General features: G+C 43.5%; 2 protein-coding genes and 1 long non-coding RNA gene across 3 annotated transcripts; all 3 read left to right on the forward strand.

Annotated features, from left to right (window-relative positions):
• Positions 1-1,453: 1,453 nt before the first annotated feature.
• LOC129408140 (uncharacterized) lies at positions 1,454-3,172 on the forward strand. The gene is made up of 3 exons (XR_008631836.1): positions 1,454-1,528; positions 2,865-3,012; positions 3,104-3,172. It is a non-coding gene; the product is annotated as an uncharacterized LOC129408140 (long non-coding RNA).
• A 581-nt stretch (positions 3,173-3,753) lies between these two features.
• Positions 3,754-8,069, forward strand: LOC110174637 (protein NLRC3-like). Its single transcript, XM_055151064.1, has 6 exons — positions 3,754-3,796; positions 5,173-5,242; positions 5,338-5,542; positions 5,630-7,415; positions 7,486-7,659; positions 7,824-8,069. The coding sequence occupies exons 1-6, from the start codon at positions 3,759-3,761 to the stop codon at positions 8,029-8,031; spliced, it is 2,481 nt and encodes an 826-aa protein (XP_055007039.1). The 5' UTR covers positions 3,754-3,758; the 3' UTR covers positions 8,032-8,069.
• Positions 8,070-8,578: 509 nt separating this feature from the next.
• Positions 8,579-11,713, forward strand: LOC129408092 (stonustoxin subunit beta-like). The gene is made up of 2 exons (XM_055150841.1): positions 8,579-8,873; positions 10,963-11,713. Exons 1-2 carry the CDS (start codon positions 8,579-8,581, stop codon positions 11,514-11,516), a joined length of 849 nt encoding a protein of 282 aa, XP_055006816.1. The 3' UTR covers positions 11,517-11,713.
• The last annotated feature ends 8,651 nt before the right edge of the window (positions 11,714-20,364 follow it).

Below are 20,364 nucleotides of genomic sequence, written 5' to 3' on the forward strand. Positions count from 1 at the left end.
AAGCAGAAGTAAACATCAAGGCCAAAAATTCAAGTTAATGCATCTGATATAAAAATGTATTGAACAGATACATATGTACTCTAGTTTATGAAACTGTTGACCTTTTTTCTGTACCATTTTTGGTTCTAAAGTTCCATCCGTTTTAAACAGACCATGTATGAAACATGGAACAAAAATTAATTCCCAAATTTCTAAGACCTGCAAATCATGTCAATAAATGGATGTATTTCATCATATCTTGTGTTATTCCATCTTTGAACTGTTGATGAAGGTACGTGATTAAAAAAAAAAAAAAAAAGTATTTAAAATGATAAAAATTAGCTTGGAAGGACTGACATATTTTATAGAAATAGTTTCCTTTCATTTTGAAGTAATATTAAAGTATTCAGAAGAAAAAAGCGACAAATGATGTAAAATCCTGCACCTTCTACTTGTTTGCACAATTTTCCCTCCGTTACTTTTCCCTCCGTTACCATGACCTTTCTTAATAAAAAATCTCATGAGTCAAAAAGTAAGAGGTTTTTCAACCTAATCTTGTACCATATGGTAGAAAACTATATGAAGCAAATATTCAAACCAGTTTGTTAAGGATATGGAAGTGAGAACCAAGAGTTATCACTGTTTGGATTTATTGCCCAAAAAGTGCTGCATATTTCATTCCCTCCGTTACCGACATGAGTTTTTTAATTTTTTGTCTTGAACTTGAAAGAATATCACAGGTTTAACTTGACCCTGTTGGAGTGTAACTCTTTCCTACATTCTGATACTTTACTTATTTCAATAGTTCCTCTAGTTTCTGAATAAGAGACATTTGAATGTCAAAAATCTGCCCCTGTTTTTTCACAAGCCAACAACCAGTGAAAATGTGCCAACACATTTGCAAAGCATTCTGGGATTTGTAGTATTAACAGTGCATGCACCACACTGGCGTGGCAGCTCTAACATGTATTTGATATGATCTCAAATAAAAAATATAATTGTATCACCGACCAAATGTGGCCCCCGAGTCTGACATGTCTGCTATAGAGACAGATAATACTCCCTACAACTGTACAACAACTCACCCTTATGTAACAGATAATACTCCCTACAACTGTACAACAACTCACCCTTATGTAACAGATAATACTCCCTACAACTGTACAACAACTCACCCTTATGTAACAGATAATACTCCCTACAACTGTACAACAACTCACCCTTATGTAACAGATAATACTCCCTACAACTGTACAACAACTCACCCTTATGTAACAGATAATACTCCCTACAACTGTACAACAACTCATCCTTATGTAACAGATAATACTCCCTACAACTGTACAACTCACCCTTATGTAACATTTCCGCAAAACGCTGACAGTCGACACACACACACACACACACACTATACACACATGCACACATACACACACACACATGTTTCTACATGTCGTCTGTGAAACATGAGGAAGTAGATAATAAAAGTTGAACATTTGCTGGTGTTAAAGACTCATTCCCTCTGCCTCTTTCAGCTGTTTCAAACAAGGTTTGACTTTATTCTTTCTAAAGTGCATTTGTATTGTTTGTGTTTGGTTATAAAAGCAGGATTTTCCTTCAGGTTTGCAGTAACTGATGTGTAAAAGTCTTTGTCTCCTGCTCTAGTTTATTGTCTGAGTTTTAATGAAGAAACCAAGAGCTCCTTTTAGTCGTTCAAACATCATTCTGTTTATTTCATCATGTCAACACTTCATTGTGACGTTGTGTGTTGTTCAGTGTTGGGGAAGTGACTTTGAAAAACTCTTGAGTTACTCATTACTAGTTACTTGTTCAAAATGTAATCTATTACACTACTTATTTAGTGGCTCAGTAAAGTCACTTAGTTCCATGAGTTTGGGACGACTTGTTTGCAGTTTGTCTAAATGAATCAAATGTGGAGCTTTTGTGTTTGATTCAAGACGTTTCAATGGAGAGAAACACAGGAGTTGTTGAAACGTCTCAAATGACGTCACAGAGATTTTACTGGGTGATTTCAGCTCCAAGCTGCTTCTCTGCCTCTGAGGAGGGACCGGCCTCATGAGGTACTTGTAATCCAATGACAGTAACTAAGTAGAAGTGAGTAAGTTGGAGCCAACACTGTGTGCTGTAGAACGTCAGTCCATTTGCACTGTTCAACACTTTGATCACTTTCTGTAACCATGGACACGATTCAAACTAATAACACAGAAAACAAGAAATCAGAGGCAACAAGTCAAATATAAAGCAAAGAAAAGAGTGAAACAAAGTGAGGAAATAGTCCACACACAGATGTATTTTGTCTTGTGCAGTGTGAGGCGTTGGTCTGGTGATGTGCTGCTCCAGTCCAAAGGTGTGGCTCTTATTCCTGTGTCTTATTTCCTCAAACTGTGGAGAGTGAAAAATACTTTCAAATACAATCAACTTCTTTTCACATTTGGGACGTTTGGTAGCAGCTTTTGTTCTACAACATTTACCGTTCAAATGCATTCATTAGAGGAACACTGTGTGCATTTGTGGAGGAGGCATGAGGAGGAGGAGAGCCTCCTTCAGGACAAATGAGAGTCAGGTTTGTGGAGAGGCAAGCCCACTCACAATAAGGATGCAGGTTTTTTTAAAACCTTTTTCAAGTGCAACAAACACAACCAAGGACTGACCCAAAGGAGAACAAAAATGTGGAGTCAATGAATTCAGCAAATATCTGAACTAGTGGGACTCGCACCACAGTTTGAGAAGCACTGCTCTAAACTTAGAGACAAACTGGACGATATTTTACATGTTGTTCTTTGTAAAGTGATATTTTATATGTTGTTCTTTGTAAACACAGTGTTGAACTCTTCGGTGTTAAAGTTGCTCTATTAACTCATCAGACTTTTGCCTTTGGGCTTCAATCTGATTCAAACGGACGAGAGCTCGATTCCCCTGAAAGTCTGGACTTTATTTCGGGTGTGAATAAAGACAAACAAACTCTGATCTGGACCAAACCAGTCCGTTTCCAAATGGGGCTGACATAATAATGTAAGTGTGTGTTGAGGAGAGAAACATTTGTGACATGTTTAAAAATGTGTGTTGTTTGGGATGAATGTTTTGTGTGTTTTTCCTTTTGAAGCAAATGAACAGAGCATGGATCAGAGAGAGCACAGAGAGGACGGAGCCCCTCCCACTAAAACAATCACTCCCCCAGAGCTCAGAGGTAAGGGACCGTCTCTAACGCTCCACCACTGTTCTCCATGTCAGAGCTCAGACTAAAGCCACTGCTCCATCTGTGTCCACCTGGGACCAGCGCCCACTCATTCAACAGTGATCGCTCTAATGATGGAGGGATTGATTTGAAAAGAGAACATGGTCCACAGTAAGTCACACTCACAACACCTTATAACGTCACCACTTTATGTCAGCAAACATTTGGATATAATGTGGGTGACGTGGTTTGAATGAAATAAAAACATGTCCAGGAGTGGTCCACAGTTCACAGAGAATCGCATTCAAATCAGAATGACACACACAAGTCTGTTCTTTGTTCCATAATTCAAACTTTAAAAATATCTAAACTGGATGTGTTTGTTGTTGAATGTGCCCTACTGAAGCGTCTGTGGTGAAGGCCTCATGAACACTTTGTAGAACGTCCTGAAGTATCTGACCTGAGTCACAACAGTCCCATGTGTTTTACTGTGACTGAAGTGTGTTTTCTTCTGTGTCTCAGGATCCACCAGAAACATCCTCCGTTTGAACCTGGTGCCAGCTGTGAGTTCTTCAGGAGTGACATGTCTAAGGATGAAGGAATGACCTTCAGGAGAGAGCTGTGAGTGTCCGCTGTGTATTATGCAGTGTTGGGGAAAAGGGCTTTTAAATATAACGGTGCTACTAACGGCGCTACATTTTTGGTAGCGGAGTAATCTAATTAATTCCACTCCACATCGTTACGATGCCGTTCTCGTTACTGGGAAAGCAAAGTGTCACAGTTGGGTTGAATGAGGCGGCGCGGTGTCAGGCTTCATGCAGCGGACAGACACACATCATCAGCAGGAGCGAGGAGAGCGAGGGACAGAGCAGGGACAACATGATTGGATAAGAAGTTGGATGGGCGGAGTCTCTTGTTGTTTCTTTCCGCACATTTCAGCTAAATGAGACAAACTCAACAAGAATGTGACAATAGCAACGAGGAGCCAGGGACATTCAAAGGTATTGTTTTCAAATTGGAAATACTGATACAATCTTTTTTTAAATAAAGGGCAAGAATGTATATGTTAAGTGTAACTGTGCCCTGGGAAAAATAATCTACTGAAACACCTCACATGATCACTAACACACCTGTAACACACCTGTAACATGCCTGTAACTCATCTGTAACACACACCTGCAAAACACCTGTAACACACACCTGTAACAGACACCTGTAACACACACCTGTAACACACACCTGTAACAGACACCTGTAACACACACCTGTAACACACACCTGTAACACACACCTGTACACACCTGTAACACACACCTGTAACACACACCTGTAACACGTCGAGCCCCGGTACAGTGAGCCTGAGTTTGAGCAAGATGGAGACGAACACACTGCAATAAAGACAAACTCCATTTTTGGGGAGATAGCACATAACATGAAAAATAACTAGATAATTCTTTTGCTGAGTAATTATTTTGTTTTACAGCACGGGAACTCAGTGACTTTATAGGTGAAGTCATTTGTAATGGTAACTAATTACATTTTAAAGTAAAATGCCCAACACTCATATTTTAGTTCAAGTTCAAGTTTTAGAAGTATATGGGGACTTAGATCTGGTATACAGGTTATTTAGTGTCTCACGAATTCTGTTCAGGTGAAAGTTTCCTTAGTTTGTCAAGTAAAGACTCGGTGACTATAATTAAAAAGTTAAAGTTTAGGGTAAAACTATATTTAATATATTTGTCCATAACAGTGCTCTGGTTTATCATATAAATTCAAAGTCCAAATGTATTTTCCTGTAAATTAAATCCAGCAGACTCCAGCACAGAACAGAGTGTTCTGAAGCGTCCCCCCACCTGTGAGTCCCTCAGGAGTGACCGCTCATTGGGAGAGACACATCATTTTGCCACAGAGCCACAAATTTTCAAAAGCATTGATCATAAGAACAATATATAAATAATCAATTATAATGATGCATCTTTCATGTGTCTCTGTGACAGAGGGGAGCAGCCGGGTCCAGAGGTCTCCAGCGGTCAGCACCATCACACACAGCTGGACTCCATATTTAAGGTCTGTCATTCACTAAAGTTTGGAAATGTTCAGATGAATGATCACACAGATCTGACACTGACTACATTTGTGTTGTTTATAATGTGTCTGTTCAGCTTCTGGAGGAGGACATCTTCACTTTTGTCCAGAAGGAGCTGAAGAAGTTCCAAAAGGTTCTGAGTACAGATGAGCCAGAAGGTTTAGATCCTGTGGAGGATGAGGATGAAGAGCAGAGGAGCTGCAGTGAGGCTGTTCTGAAGATCACACTGAACTTCCTGAAGAGGATGAAGCAGAAGGAGCTGGCTGAGCGTCTGTGGAGCAGTAGGACCATTTAACACATTTAACAAGGTGCTCACAGTCATTTTATCTTCTCTGAGACTCAGGTCTGTATCTGTTGTCTTCATTCAGGGAGTTATTCTGGAGTTTGTCAGCGTAAACTGAAGTCTGACCTGCAGCAGAAGTTTGAGTGTGTGTTTGAGGGCATCGCTAAAGCAGGAAACTCCAGCCTTCTGAATGAGATCTACACAGAGCTCTACATCACAGAGGGAGGGTCTTCAGAGGTCAACCAGGAACATGAGGTCAGACACATGGAAACAGCCTCCAGGACACCAGGCCCAGCAGAGACACCCATCACATGTGAAGACATGTTTAAAGGCCCAGCTCACACACATGGAGCCATCAGAACAGTGCTGACAAAAGGAGTGGCTGGCATCGGGAAAACAGTGCTCACTCAGAAGTTCAGTCTGGACTGGGCTAAAGGTGAAGCCAACCAGGACATACAGCTGCTGTTCCCGTTCACTTTCAGAGCACTCAATGTGCTGAAGGAGAGAAGATTCAGCTTGGTGACACTTGTTCGTCACTTCTTTCGTCAAACACAAGCAGAACTCTGCAGCTTTGAACACCTCCAGGTGCTCTTCATCTTTGACGGTCTGGACGAGTGCAGACCTCCTCTGGACTTCACCAAAACCGAGGCCCTGAGCGACCCCACAGAGTCCGCCTCAGTGCACGTGCTGCTGGTGAACCTCATCAGGGGGAGTCTGCTTCCCTCCGCTCGCCTCTGGATAACCACACGACCCGCAGCGGCCAATCAGATCCCTGCTGAGTGCATCTCCATGGTGACAGAGGTCAGAGGGTTCACTGACCCGCAGAAGGAGCAGTACTTCAGGAAGAGGTTCAGAGATGAGGCCGACACAATCATCTCCCACATCAAGACGTCCAGAAGCCTCCACATCATGTGCCACCTGCCGATCTTCTGCTGGATCACTGCCGCAGTCCTGGAGCATGTGTTGAAAAGCAGAGAGAGAGGAGAGCTGCCCAAGACCCTGACTCAGATGTACATCCACTTCCTGGTGGTTCAGGCCAAAGTCAAGAACATTAAGTATGAAGAAAGATCTGAGACAGACCCACACTGGAGTCCAGAGACCAGGAAGATGGTGAAGTCTCTGACAAAACTGGCCTTTGAGCAGCTGCAGAAAGGAAACCTGATCTTCTACGAGAGTGACCTGAGCGAGTGTGGGCTGGACGCTGCAGCGGCCTCAGTGTACTCCGGAGTGTTCACACAGGTCTTTAGAGAGGAGCCAGGCCTGTACCAGGACAAGGTCTACTGCTTCATCTATCTGAGTGTGCAGGAGTTTCTGGCTGCTCTTCACGTCCATCAGACCTTCATTAACACTGGGATCAACCTGCTCTCAGAGAAACAAACATCATCATGGACAAATTTTTTTAGCAGCAAATCAGAGCAGTTTTACCAGACAGCTGTGGACCAGGTCTTACAGAGTCCATACGGACACCTGGACCTGCTTCTCCGCTTCCTCCTGGGTCTTTCACTGTCGACCAATCAGAGCCTTCTACAAGGTCTGCTGACACAGACAGGAAGTAGCTCCCAGACCAATCAGAAAACAGCTGAATACATCAAGAAGAAGCTGAGTGAGGATGTGTCTGCAGAGAGGAGCCTCAACCTGCTCCACTGTCTGAATGAACTGAATGATCGTTCTCTGGTGGAGCAGATCCAACAGTTCCTGAGATCAGGACGTCTGTCTGAAGGTGAACTGTCTCCTGCTCAGTGGTCAGCTCTGGCCTTCATCTTACTGTCATCAGAAGAAGATCTGGACCAGTTTGAGCTGAAGAAATACTCTGCTTCAGAGGAGTTTCTCCTGAGGCTGCTGCCAGTGGTCAAGGCCTCCACCAAAGCTCTGTGAGTCTCCTTTGTTTAACAAAGGATGGTTTGATTCAACTTCTACATAAACAATGTTTTCTGTCTCCAGACTGAGCAGCTGTAACCTGTCAGAGAGAAGCTGTGAAGCTCTGTCCTCAGTCCTCAGCTCCCAGTCCTCTAGTCTGACAGTCCTGGACCTCAGTCTCAACGACTTGAAGGACTCGGGGCTGAAGATGTCGTGTGTTGGACTGAAGAGTCGTCACTGTAAACTGGAACAGCTCAGGTCAGAGGGGTTCATATTCTGCACTATTATTACATAACCTGCTGGCATTTGCGTTGGAAAATCACGTTTGATAAAGTCACATAAAGATATGGGACTTGTTCTTTGTCTCATTTGGGTTGAATGTTCCTAATGAATGGGCTCATTCCAATAACCTGTGTCCTCAGACTGTCAGGTTGTCTGCTCTCAGAGGAAGGCTGTGCTTCTCTGGCCTCAGCTCTGAGGTCCAACCCCTCCCATCTGATAGAACTGGACCTCAGCTACAACCATCCAGGAGACACAGGAGTAAAGCTCCTGTGTGCTCTACAGGAGGACCCCCACTGCACACTGGACACTCTCAGGTATGGACCTGTCCTCACACCGTGGCTCCTGTGAAGCAGGAACTGTAGTGTAAACCTAGTGTCATAAAGAATCAGCCCATTTGAACAGATTAAACTTAAAGCCTTAATGAGCCACAGTAATAAAACATGTTCTCCTTCAGAATGGAGCCTGCAGGTGTTCACTGGTTAACAGTTTGCCCGTGGAAGAGTGAGTATAAAATAAATGCAAATACAGTTATGCTTTTTTGTTCTCAGAATTTAATACATTAAGAACACATGGAGAGTTTAGTGTCCAGTTTTATAGTTTTATTATCAGCAATAGTCCAACTCTACATCCAGGACTAAATCCAGAGCAGTACTTAAAGCAGATCCTGAAGAGTCCAGTCTGGAGCTGTGGAACTGCACTCATGTTTCAGCTGAAACATGTACAACAATGATCTTCATTCTTCTTCTGGAGACAGTGGATTTAAACCAGTCCCCTGTTCTCCTCTGAGCTGTGCCTCTGCTGTCAGTCCTCCTCATCACCAGAACAACAGCAGATCTCACACAAACACTGGCAAAAGGACAACAGCTTTGAACAAGCTCCTGCAACACAGAGCCACATGTCTCAACCCCTGTGTGCACCAAACCCCATCAGAACTACTGCTGTAGGAGCAAAGGAGGAGCACCAAACCCCATCAGAACTACTGCTGCAGGAGCAAAGGAGGAGCACCAAACCCCATCAGAACTACTGCTGCAGGAGCAAAGGAGGAGCACCAAACCCCATCAGAACTACTGCTGCAGGAGCAAAGGAGGAGCACCAAACCCCATCAGAACTACTGCTGCAGGAGCAAAGTTTGGGGGTTGTAGCTCTGGAGCCACGGACACAGTCACAGCTGTTGGACTCAGCACAGGACTGTGATCTCACATGGAGACATTTAAAGAGGGAATGATACAAAAAACGTCTTCTTTAGGTTTCTCCCACATTATAACGACTCGTCTGTTGCCATACCGGCTTGTCAAAGCCTGATCCCGTCAGATCTCAAAAGATAAGCAGAGGCTGGGTCTGGTCAGTACTTGGATGGAGACAATGGGAATTCCAGGAGTCACGGGAGGCGCCAGTGGCAAAAACTGTCCTTGTGTCCTTAGGCAAGACACTTCACCCACATTGCCAAATATGAAAGTGGTATGTGTGAGAGATGGTGGTGGTGAGAGGGGCCGATGACGCAGATTGGCAACCTTGCCTCTGTTATGCATGCAGACTGCATTCAGTCTGCCCCAGGGCAGCTGTGGCTACATTAGTAGTTTACCACCAACAGTGTTGAGTGAATGAATAATGGACTGTAAAGCGCTTTGGGCATCTTGAAAGGTGCTGTATAAATGCAATGATTAACAAACCTCCCTGAAGACTCATCCATGTTTGAGTAATCTAGCGATCTCTTCCAGGCCCTATTCAAACCCTCCTTACTGTTAGCAGTACGAGTCTGTACGAGGCTCCACCCACAAGCCTACGTCCCCCATGCTCCCACACGACAATTCTCCATAAATACACAAAAACATGACACAAAGCTGTACACAGCAACTGGACAAACCTGATGTGATGTGCAGGAATTTCATTAGTGGTTGTGGGTGTTGGGATAGTGCTCTGAAGGGGGAGGGACTTAGCATGGGGAGGAAAGAGAGGGGAGACTCAGAACACACCCCCTCTTTAAAGGAGAAAGTGTGTGTCCTGGAGCACAGAGGAGTGTAGGAATGTGTGGAGTGACGTCAGAGACTGGAGCTGCACTTTGTCACTGCTGCAACAAACTCCAGAGAAATCCAGATTTACACTGAGAATAATCTGAAATAGACTGGTGTGGGGCTGTGAAAGGAAATGTTTTTACTAGTGCTGTCATGCGATTAAAAAAATTGAGAGATTAATTAATTATGATCTGTAATTAATTAATCTAATTAATCTCATTTTAATCTCACCTAAAAATTGCCGAGAAAAGCCTTCAATATGAGGTATTTTCATTTAAATTCATTATTACATTATTGTGGCAGATCAAAAGACTAATATAGATTTAAAAAAGTGACTTTATAAAGTCATTTATTGTTTAACAAATCTCTCCAAATTGGCTGTTGAGCCCAAGTCTCCATGAATAAGAAACTGTTTGCTGTAAAGTAGCAAAGACGAGGAAATCTGAACATAATAACTTTTGTCTACTTAAAGACAATAAAAAGTCCAGTCTTTCCTTAACCATATTAAAAATATTATTGATAGAGAAATGCTTTTTATATGAAATCACTGGTTTTAGTCCTTGTTTTAGTCCTGGTTTAGACCTGCTTTAGTCCTACTTTAGTCCTAGTTTAGTCCTGGAATGGGTTAGTCCTGGTTTTAGTCCTGGTGTTAGTCCTGGTTTAGACCTGGTTTAGACCTGGTTTTAGTTCTGGTTTTAGTCCTGGACTGGGTTAGTCCCGGTTTTAGTCTTGGTGTTAGTTCTGGTTTAGAGGCGCACAGGAGGAAGCGCGGTTTACGAAGCGGTTTACGCAGCATACGCGAGAAAACGTACGCGGCGCACGGGAGCAAGTCGGTGTCGGTGTTTTTACCTGTGCACTGCTGACTCTGTTCTACTGGCTCTTCGACCTCGTCCATTGTGACTGACGCCGCCAACGTTAACATGATGTTTACATCGCTCTTACTGCACGCGTTTTGTGTGGGATTCCGGCAATGAGTGGAATTACCGAAATTAAAAAAAATTTATAAATGTGTTTTTGTGCGTGTAAAAACAGATTTTATAATAAAGCAACTCGCATATAGAAACAGTAAAGTTAGAGATTAAAAATGAGATTAACGCGATTAAAAAACATAACTCGCTAAATATGACTGTAATTAATTAATCGCAATTAAGGCGATAATTTGACACCCCTAGTTTTTACACTCACATAAATGTGAGTCAAACAGAAGAGTGGAATGATGAGAGTGGACAGGAGACTAACTGCCGTTGTGTTGTTTTCTCTCCATCAGATTTCTGTGATCTCTCTCTGGATCCAAACACAGTGAACGGAAACCTCAAACTGTCTGACAACAACAAGAAGGTGACACGTGTGACAGAGAAGCAGCCATATCCAGATCATCGGGACATATTTAACATCTGGTCTCAGATTCTGTGTTCCACTGGTCTGACTGGTCGCTGTTACTGGGAGGTCCAGTGGAGTGAAAGGGTTTCTATATCAGTGTCTTACAGAACAGTCAGATGGAAAGGAGTCGGTTTTGACAGTTTATTTGGACAGAATGATCAGTCCTGGAGTCTGGAGTGTTCTGAAGGTGGTTTCTATGTTTGTCATAATAAGAAACAAACCCTCCTCCCTCAGCCCCGCTCCTCTTCTGGGAGAGTAGCAGTGTTTGTGGACTGTCCTGCTGGCTCTCTGTCCTTTTACACAGTCTCCTCTGACCAGCTGACCCACCTCCACACCTTCACCACCACATTCACTCACACTCTGATCACTGGGTTTAGACTCTGGTCTGAAGACTCCTCAGTGTCTCTGTGTGCTCCGACAGACTCACTCTCCTCGTTGTAAAACAGTCTGACATTTTTCATCCATTTTTACATCGTTGAACAAAAAAAGTGATGTTAATAGTGGAGTTTGACAGGAATAGAGTGCAGACATGAGCCTCACTTCAGCATCTGGATGAAGATAATTGGATCATTTCATGCCAAATCTCCAAAAGCCCCACTTGACTACCTCAGATTGACTGAAAAAATTCTAGGAGGTTCACACACTTTCCAACAGGAAAAGTCCCAGATTTTATCTCCCAACTCCTTATAGTTTTGTCATTAAAAATATTTTGTCATCTCCCCCCTGACCTGTTTTGAGCAGTTTTCCGAGGAGCCACTTTCAGATTTCTGTATCTAATAAACTATTTAAAGGTTGTATGGAGGATTTTTTTTTTTGTTTCAAATTGTCAATGATAGCATTATAGAGATGCAGCAGCCTTGTAATTATGATGACCAAAAAAAAGAGAATAAAAATTCATCAACTCTGGACGTGGTGGGGCTAAACATTTGCCAATAGATAACGACACTGCCTCGTTATCTGTTAGCTGACAGGCTGTCAATCAAACTCCCTACGTTTCTAGTGTAACTGACTTGCCTGCGTGCCGCCGGTACGTGGCTTACGTACGACTGTCACGCAGTCCACAGACGCAAGACGCACAGATGCTGTTTACTCCACCAACGCAACAGTTCTTAGCGGCTTTTTTTGACCTATATCTTCCTCGCAGTTAGCACAAAGTTTGTTGCGATGGCGACAAGAATCCAGGAGCAGTTCGCCGCAAAAGAAAGTCTGTTTTTGAGGTCGCTAAAAGAAGAAGACAAGGGGAAAAGCAGCGAAGCCAAACTAAGGTGATTCTTATAGATTCATTCCAGCGATGGCGCAACTGAAGCAGACGCAGGGTCTAAAGACTGACACATTGGTCGCCAAATTACTCCTGGACAGGTAACTTCTGCTTATTATGAAAACGTACTTTATTTCCAAGAGCTAGTCAAACGTTTTTCAGGACACGAAAGCGATATCCTATGTCTGAAAACGTAATTTTCAAGGCAAAGAAAGAGTCCGCTTGCTGCTGCGTGTTGGAGCTAGTTCATTCGCACTGAATCTCCGCGCACTCTTCTCTGCACCCCTTCCTGCTCCTGTCCCCGCTGCCCGTTCCGCTCTTCCCCCTGCTCCTCACTTCTCCGGGCACGGAATCTCACAGTTGAAGCTGTGTGTCAAACATTCAGTGTTTTCTTCTCAAAGTGTCTTCATAGTCCATGAATGCTCTGCATGTTTGCAGACACATTTTAAAAAATTAATTTTGCAAAAATAAGTCAGAACAGCATCACAAATGTTGGATATGTTAAAAACAGATGTCTACTCTTTCTAAAACAGTCCATTTTCTGTTGGTGGGTGCTTCATTTTTTTGGTATAACATGGTAAAGATGCACCAAATGTATTTTGTTCCATTTTGAACACTTAATATCTTGTAGAGCGTCATCACCGAGGCTCAGTTTTAAAATACAAAGTCCACAGTGTCGTGTGTGGGAAGGTGTATGTTCAATATCAAACCTCTGTCTTTGAAACTGCACTTTCCACAGTCCTTCAAAGACGCCCTCACATTTGAAAAGGACAATTTTCCAGCAAATTCAAGCCCCAGAAATCTGTGATAAACCAAAAGCACATGTGTAAAAGTCCAGATTGTCAAATGTACTTGACATTTGACAAATTTTAACCCTTGAAAATTTGAAGGACCTTAAATAGTTTTTTAGATACAGAAATCTGAAAGTGGCTCCTCAGAAAACTCTGCTCAAAACAGGTCAAGGGGGAGATGACCAAATATTTTTAATGACAAAACTATAAGAATTTGGGAGATAACATTTTGGGGGATTTGTCCTGAAATGACCCAAATGTCTAGTGTGAGAGATGTGTGTGGGTGTTATATGTGTACGGGACCACAACTCTGTAAAGTGTCATGAAATATTTGAAAAAAACATTCTCTCTGTCTTTATACTTCCAAATGTTTGTCATGTCAAGGTTGTGTTCTGTGTTGTGTCCACCAGAGGGCGGTCACAGTCAGTCTGAGAATGAAAAAAAAAAATGGACCAAATAGAGAAACTTGTGAGTTTTTATAAGACAGAGCAACTTTTAACCAACACCTGCAAACTCATCACATTCACTGGACTCCAGGCTGGCTGACTCCTGGCTCCCAGTAGCTCTTGGAGAAGTCACTAGCCCAGGGGTTCACAGACTTTTTCAACCCTGCACTGTGAGTTTTTACATGTTGTATTCAAAGAAAAACTGAAAACATATCAGTTTTGTGCAGTATTAGTTAAAGCAGAATGTGTTTGTCTGTTGTTGTGACTTAGATGAAGATCAGGAATCCGTGTATGTGTGTGTTTCATCCTGCTCCTCCTACCCCTCCTTTCCCTGCTCCCTCTCTCTGTATTTACTTACCTTGTTTGGCATTTCCTGGGCGGGCCCCAATCATGCACCTGCTGAGCTCCACTCCTGATCCTCGTCAGTAATCATCTCTGGCAATAAAAGACCTGCTGACCTGCTCTCCAGTGCCAGATCGTTCTGTCAACCAAGTGGTGAACTACTCAGGCTATTTGTGTTTTTGAGCTTTTTGAAGGTTTTTGTGTCTTACCTGTTTACTTTTGTCCGTTCCCCAGTTCAACTGTTTTGGAGCCAGCCTCATCCCGTTACCACCTGTTCCTCAAGCCTCTGGTCAGCCTCTTCACCTTTGCACTTCAGCCAACCTGGACCCGTCCTACCTCCCCTGGAATCAATCCCCCTGTCCACGACTATTTTGTTAATAAATACTTTTTGTTACTGCATATTTGGGTCCGACCAGTAATTCCTTAACAATATCGTTCGTTCATTCGTTTTTCAGTATAAAACCAAAAATAAGAAAATGTTCGTTTTTTCAGTTTTAGATTTTGTGTTTAAATGAAGAATGGATAAAATTGATAACGACCGTTTCCTGTTTACGTGACTCCCATGACTGCGATGTCGGACTTTTGCTCTGCATATGGACTGTCATTAACAGTTTTTTCCATTCTTCATTTAAACACAAAATAGAAAACTGAAAAAACGAATCATTATCTGTTTTTTCATTTTGGTTTTGGAGACGAATAATGAAGAAAACTGTTGTTTTTTTCATTTTCTTATTTTTTGGTTTTATATTGAGAAATGAATGAACGAACGATACAGGGATTATCAGGACACATTTTATGTCCAATTTATGCAGAAATCCAAGTAATCCAAAGGGTTCACATACTTTTTCTAGTAACCGTAATAAACAGCAATCGACAGATACATAAAGACAATTATTTTACATCACTCGTTACAAATATAATCTCCAGATAAAAATATACAGCCATAATTCATGAAAGCAATACTGTGCTTCTGCCAGACTCTTCTAATCGTACGTCACATTACTCCAGATACAAAATAAATATGTTCTAGTTTACATTCAGATGACAAATTCACTTCAGTTCCTTCTTCTGCACACTTAGCTATAATCATTTCTTTATATCTTCCTTTCAACATTTTCAGATTTGGGCATTTTTTGAGCTCATCACAACATTTTGACCCACAAAAACTGAAACACAAAAACTTTTCCTTGTTGTTCGGACTCTGGACATTCTAAAGAGACGCATTCCCCTTAAATGACAAGAACTTTCTCCCTCAATCAAATGTTTGTGAATATGTTTTGGTCATTCTTTCCTTTTTGCCTTGTACATTATTTTGGCGCTCTGGAACTTGATGAGTTTATCCTTAAGTTTGAACATGTTTGAAGTGATACAAAGCTGCTTGGTGTGCTCATAAAAACCAACCTTATGAATTATTCCTCGTGCTCTTTTCTGTCATATGAAAAGTGCAATATTGTTTTAGAATTATTAGCCCAGATCTCAGCACAGTACGAATATGGTGCAACTGAAGAACAATAAAGTGTCTGTAGAGCTTTGTCCACTAAATATTTGGCCTTACCTAATACTGTTTTTGGATATTTGACTCTGTATATATTGTACGTGTTCTTTCCAATGACGTTCTTCATGAGTAATAACACCTCGCCCTAAAAAGCCTGACACATGAAATAATAGACACAACATTCTGATTCTTTCATATTTAACTCTTTATTGGACCTTTGAACAAAATGTAAAAAAAAAATAATGATAACTTTGACCATTTTATAAACACCTAGAACACAGAACCTCGAGCTCCAGGTGAATGACACAGATTATATTGAGCACAAAGCCCAAACTAACATGAAGTTTGTTGATATGGTGCGGTTATGGAATAGATTGGTTAATATGACAGACACAAGATGAACCAAACATGTATTTAATTGGAGTCTGTTACATAAATCGTCCTGGAATAGAGAGATGGAGAAAATTTTTGAGATTGCAGATCTCTGGTTTATTTATAGAAATAAATTAATCTGTAGTGTCAGACAAGCGAGGAACATTTACTTTGATAAGCATAAACAAAAGTGGCACAATGAAATCTTATGTAAACCAAAATTAAGAACATATATCTGAATTAAAGACTGTTTTGGACCTGAGCCATATGACACCCTGAACCTGAGCAGAGGTCAGAGGTCAGTATGTGCCCAGTTGAGGTGTGGGACTCTGCCTCTGGCCTTGGAGACGGGACGATTCCACTCTTACTCTTACTCTTGGTTTGCTGTGTCTGATGAGGAGAGACTGAAGTATTTGTTTAAATGTAATGTCTTTAAATTGGCTCAGTTTGTGTTGAAAGCCTGGGATGTCTGTAAGAGGACACTTTATATTTGATGTGTGATCTGTCTGCTTATTGTTTTATGTGTCTTATAAGCCCTTGCAGGCTGAGCAGCAGTTAAATGGTGCATGACACTAAATAAGTACAATAAACTAAGGAAACTGATCTAGATAATAACATTCCTCAGAGTACAAAGAATCATTGTTTCTATTTCACAGAGGACACATTTAATAAAGAAAATATACTGGACCAAAAAATATCTTGAGTTCAAACTGGACAAGCACATTAGCGCTGTGATTAAGTCCAGCTTCTTTCAGTTAAGGCTCCTCACTAAAGTAAAGCCCGACCTCCCACGGGCAGAGTTCGAAAAAGTGATCCATGCTTTCGTGACATCACGCCTGGACTATTGTAATTCTTTATATGTAGGGTTAGACCAGGGCTCCATGCAACGCATACAACACGTCCAGAACGCTGCAGCTCGTCTGCTGACAAATACTAAAAAATGTGAACACATCACACCTCTTCTGTGTGACCTGCACTGGCTCCCTGTCCTATACCGGGTGCAATTTAAAATGTTGTTAATTGTTTTCAAATGTCTGCACTCCATGGGTCCAGTCTACTTGAGGGAGTTACTGCAGCCCTATACTCCCCCCAGAGCCTGAGATCAGCCGACCAGCTCCTGTTGGTCGAGCCCAAAACTCGTCTCAAGACAAGAGGTGACAGAGCTTTTTCTGTGGCAGCGCCCAGACTATGGAATTGCCTTCCTCTTGCTGTCAGATCCTCTCAGTCTGTAACGCAGTTTAAGACAAGACTGAAAACTCACCTCTTCTCCCTGGCATTTAGTACGAGCTAGTCAGGTTATCTTGGTAGTTTTTACATGTTTTCTGTATATTTGTATATGTAACTGTTTCTTCTATGCTGTTGCTGTTGACTTGTATGTGAAGCACTTTGGTCAACTGAAGTTGTTTTAAATGTGCAATATAAATAAATTTGAATTGAATTGAATTGAATTTTAACAGCAGGAGTTTATGTTATATTATGGAGTATGTAGGCCGGAGGTCGATGATCGACTTTATAGTCGTGTCTTGAACACTCGGGTGAAGAGAGGGGCTGAGCTGTCAACTGATCACCACCTGGTTGTGAGTTGGGTTCGCTGGCGGAGGAGGAAGCTGGAAAGACCTGGCAGGCCCAAGCATGTAGTGAGGGACTGTTGGGAACGTCTGGTGGAGCCCTCTGTTAGAGGGACTTTCAACTCGCACTTCCGGGAGGACTTCTCCCAGATTCCGGGGGAGGCTGGAGATATGGAGTCTGAGTGGGCTTCATTCTCGGCCTCTATCGTCGATGCGGCTGCTCAGAGCTGTAGGCGTAAGGTCTGTGGTGCCTGTCGCGGCGGCAATCCCCGAACCCAGTGGTGGACACCGGAAGTAAGGGATGCTGTCAAGTTGAAGAAGGAGTCCTATCGGGCCTTGCTGGCTCAGGGGACTCCTGAAGCAGCTGACACCGGGTACTGGCGGGCCAGCCTGTGTGGTCGCGGAGGCAAAAACTCGGAGCTGAGAGGAGTTCGGGGAGGCCATGGAGAAGGACTATCGGACGGCCTCAAAGAGATTCTGGCAAACCGTCCGGCGCCTCAGGAGGGGGAAGCAGTTCTTCACCAACACTGTTTACAGTGCGGGGATAGAGCTGTTGAACTCGACTGGGGACGTTGTTCGGCGGTGGAAGGACTTTGAGGATCTCCTCAATCCCACCGTCACGTTCCGAGGAGGAAGCCGAGGCGGACTCGGACTCATCCATCACCCTGGTGGACGTTGGAAGCTCCTTACTCCGGGGTTGGAGGATCCGTCCTCCTCACGACGTTCTCTTCCTAGGAGAGGAGCCGAGAGCTGGAGGACTGGGGAGCTCGGGCAGGACTCGGCAGGCATCCATCACCCTGGCTCGAGACCTCACTGACCAAGTCGGAGGCTGGAATGAACTGAATCACCTTGGCTTCGCTGGCGGTTGGCTGAAACTGCTGAGGTGGTTGGAAAGGGTGGCAAGGCTCCGCTCCGGGTTGGATGAGATCCGTCCTGAGTACCTTAAGTCTCTGGATGTTGTGGGGCTGTCTTGGCTGACATGCCTCTTCAACATCGCATGGCGGTCAGGGACAGTACCTCTGGACTGGCAAACCGAGGTGGTGGTCCCTCTGTATAAGAAGGGGGACCGGAGGGTGTGTTCCAACTATAGGGGGATCACACTCTTCAGCCTTCCCGGTAAGGTCTATGCCAGGGTACTGGAGAGGAGAATCCAGACGATAGTCGAATCTCGGATCCAGGAGGAGCAGTGTGGTTTTCGTCCTGGCCGTGGAACACTGGACCAGCTCTACACTCTCCATCGGGTGCTCGAGGGTTCATGGGAGTTTGCCCAACCAGTCCACATGTGCTTTGTGGACTTGGAGAAGGCATTCGACCGTGTCCCTTGTGGTGTCCTGTGGGGGGTGCTCTGGGAGTATGGGGTCCGGGGCCCTTTGCTAAGGGCTGTCCGGTCCCTGTATGACCGGAGCAGGAGCTGTGTTCTCATTGCCGGCAGTAAGTCAGACCTGTTCTCGGTGCATGTTGGACTCCGCCAGGGCTGCCCTTTGTCACTGGTTCTGTTCATTGTGTTTATGGACAGAATTTTTAGACGCAGTCAGGGGCCGGAGGGGGTCCGGTTTGGGGACCACAGGATTTCATCGATGCTGTTTGCGGACGATGTTGTCCTGTTGGCTTCATCGAACCAGGACCTGCAATGTGCACTGGGGCGGTTTGCAGCCGAGTGTGAAGCGGCTGGGATGAAGATCAGCTCTTCCAAGTCCCAGGCCATGGTTCTCGACCGGAAAAAGGTGGCTTGCCCTCTCCGGGTGGGTGGAGAGTCCCTGATTCAAGTGGAGGAGTTCAAGTATCTCGGGGTCTTGTTCACGAATGAGGGGGGGACGGAACATGAGATTGACAGGCGGATCGGTGCAGCTTCAGCAGTGATGTGGTCGCTGAATCGGACCGTTGTGGTGAAGCGGGAGCTGAGCCGAAAGGCGAAGCTCTCGATTTACTGGTCAGTCTTCTTTCCTACTCTTACCTATGGTCATGAGCTCTGGGTAATGACCGAAAGGACACAAGCGCTCAAAATGAGTTTCCTCCGCAGGGTGGCTGGGCGCTCCCTTAGAGATAGGGTGAGGAGCTCAGTCACACGGGAGGAGCTCGGAGTAGAGCCGCTGCTCCTCCACGTCGAGAGGAGCCAGTTGAGGTGGCTCGGGCATCTGTTCCGGATGCCTCCTGGGCGCCTCCCTCGGGAGGTGTTCTGGGCATGTCCCACCTGGAGGATGCCCCGGGGAAGACCCGGGACATGCTGGAGGGACTATGTCTCTCGGCTAGCCTGGGAACGCCTAGGGGTCCCTCCAGAGGAGCTGGAGGACGTGTCTGGGGTGAAGGAAGTCTGGGAGTCCCTGCTTAGGCTGCTGCCCCCGCGACCCGGCCCCGGATAAGCGGACGAAAATGGATGGATGGATGGAGTTTATGTTCCAATTTCAAATGCATTAAAGATTATCTGAATCAATTCAAATCACTTTTAACATAATTAAATCTCAGAGTCGTGGATAAAAGGGGATAAAGGGACAGAGTTGAATTTGAAGGGGTATGAAATGTTTTGTACAAATTAGTGCTGTCATGCGATTAAAAAAATTGAGAGATTAATTAATTATGATCTGTAATTAATTAATCTAATTAATCTAATTTTAATCTCACCTAAAAATTGCTGAAAAAATACTTCAATTTGAGGTATTTTCATTTAAATTCATTATTACATTATTGTGGCAGATCAAAAGACTGATATAGATTAAAAAAAGTGACTTTATAAAGTCATTTATTGTTTAACAAATCTCTCCAAATTGTCTGTTGAGCCCAAGTCTCCATGAATAAGAAACTGTTTGCTGTAAAGTAGCAAAGACGAGGAAATCTGAACATAATAACTTTTTTCTACTTAAAGACAATAAAAAGTCCAGTCTTTCCTTAACCATATTAAAAATATTATTGATAGAGAAATGCTTTATATATGAGATCATTGGTTTTAGTCCTTGTTTTAGTCCTGGTTTAGACCTGCTTTAATCCTAGTTTAGTCCTGGAATGGATAATCCTGGTTTTAG

Source organism: Boleophthalmus pectinirostris, unplaced genomic scaffold (genome assembly GCF_026225935.1).
Source record: "Boleophthalmus pectinirostris isolate CB_2022bp ecotype Guang Dong unplaced genomic scaffold, ASM2622593v1 HiC_scaffold_15, whole genome shotgun sequence".
Lineage (NCBI taxonomy): Eukaryota > Metazoa > Chordata > Actinopteri > Gobiiformes > Gobiidae > Boleophthalmus > Boleophthalmus pectinirostris.

Coding starts and splice junctions, on each gene's coding strand:
- LOC129408092 (XM_055150841.1), top strand. CDS start 8,579: ATGTCTCAACCCCTGTGTGCACCAAACCCCATCAGAACTACTGCTGTA. Junction 8,874..10,962: donor GTTGGACTCAGCACAGGACT/GTGATCTCACAT, acceptor TCTCTCCATCAG/ATTTCTGTGATCTCTCTCTG.
- LOC110174637 (XM_055151064.1), top strand. CDS start 3,759: ATGTCTAAGGATGAAGGAATGACCTTCAGGAGAGAGCT. Junction 3,797..5,172: donor ATGACCTTCAGGAGAGAGCT/GTGAGTGTCCGC, acceptor TCTCTGTGACAG/AGGGGAGCAGCCGGGTCCAG. Junction 7,416..7,485: donor AAGGCCTCCACCAAAGCTCT/GTGAGTCTCCTT, acceptor TTCTGTCTCCAG/ACTGAGCAGCTGTAACCTGT.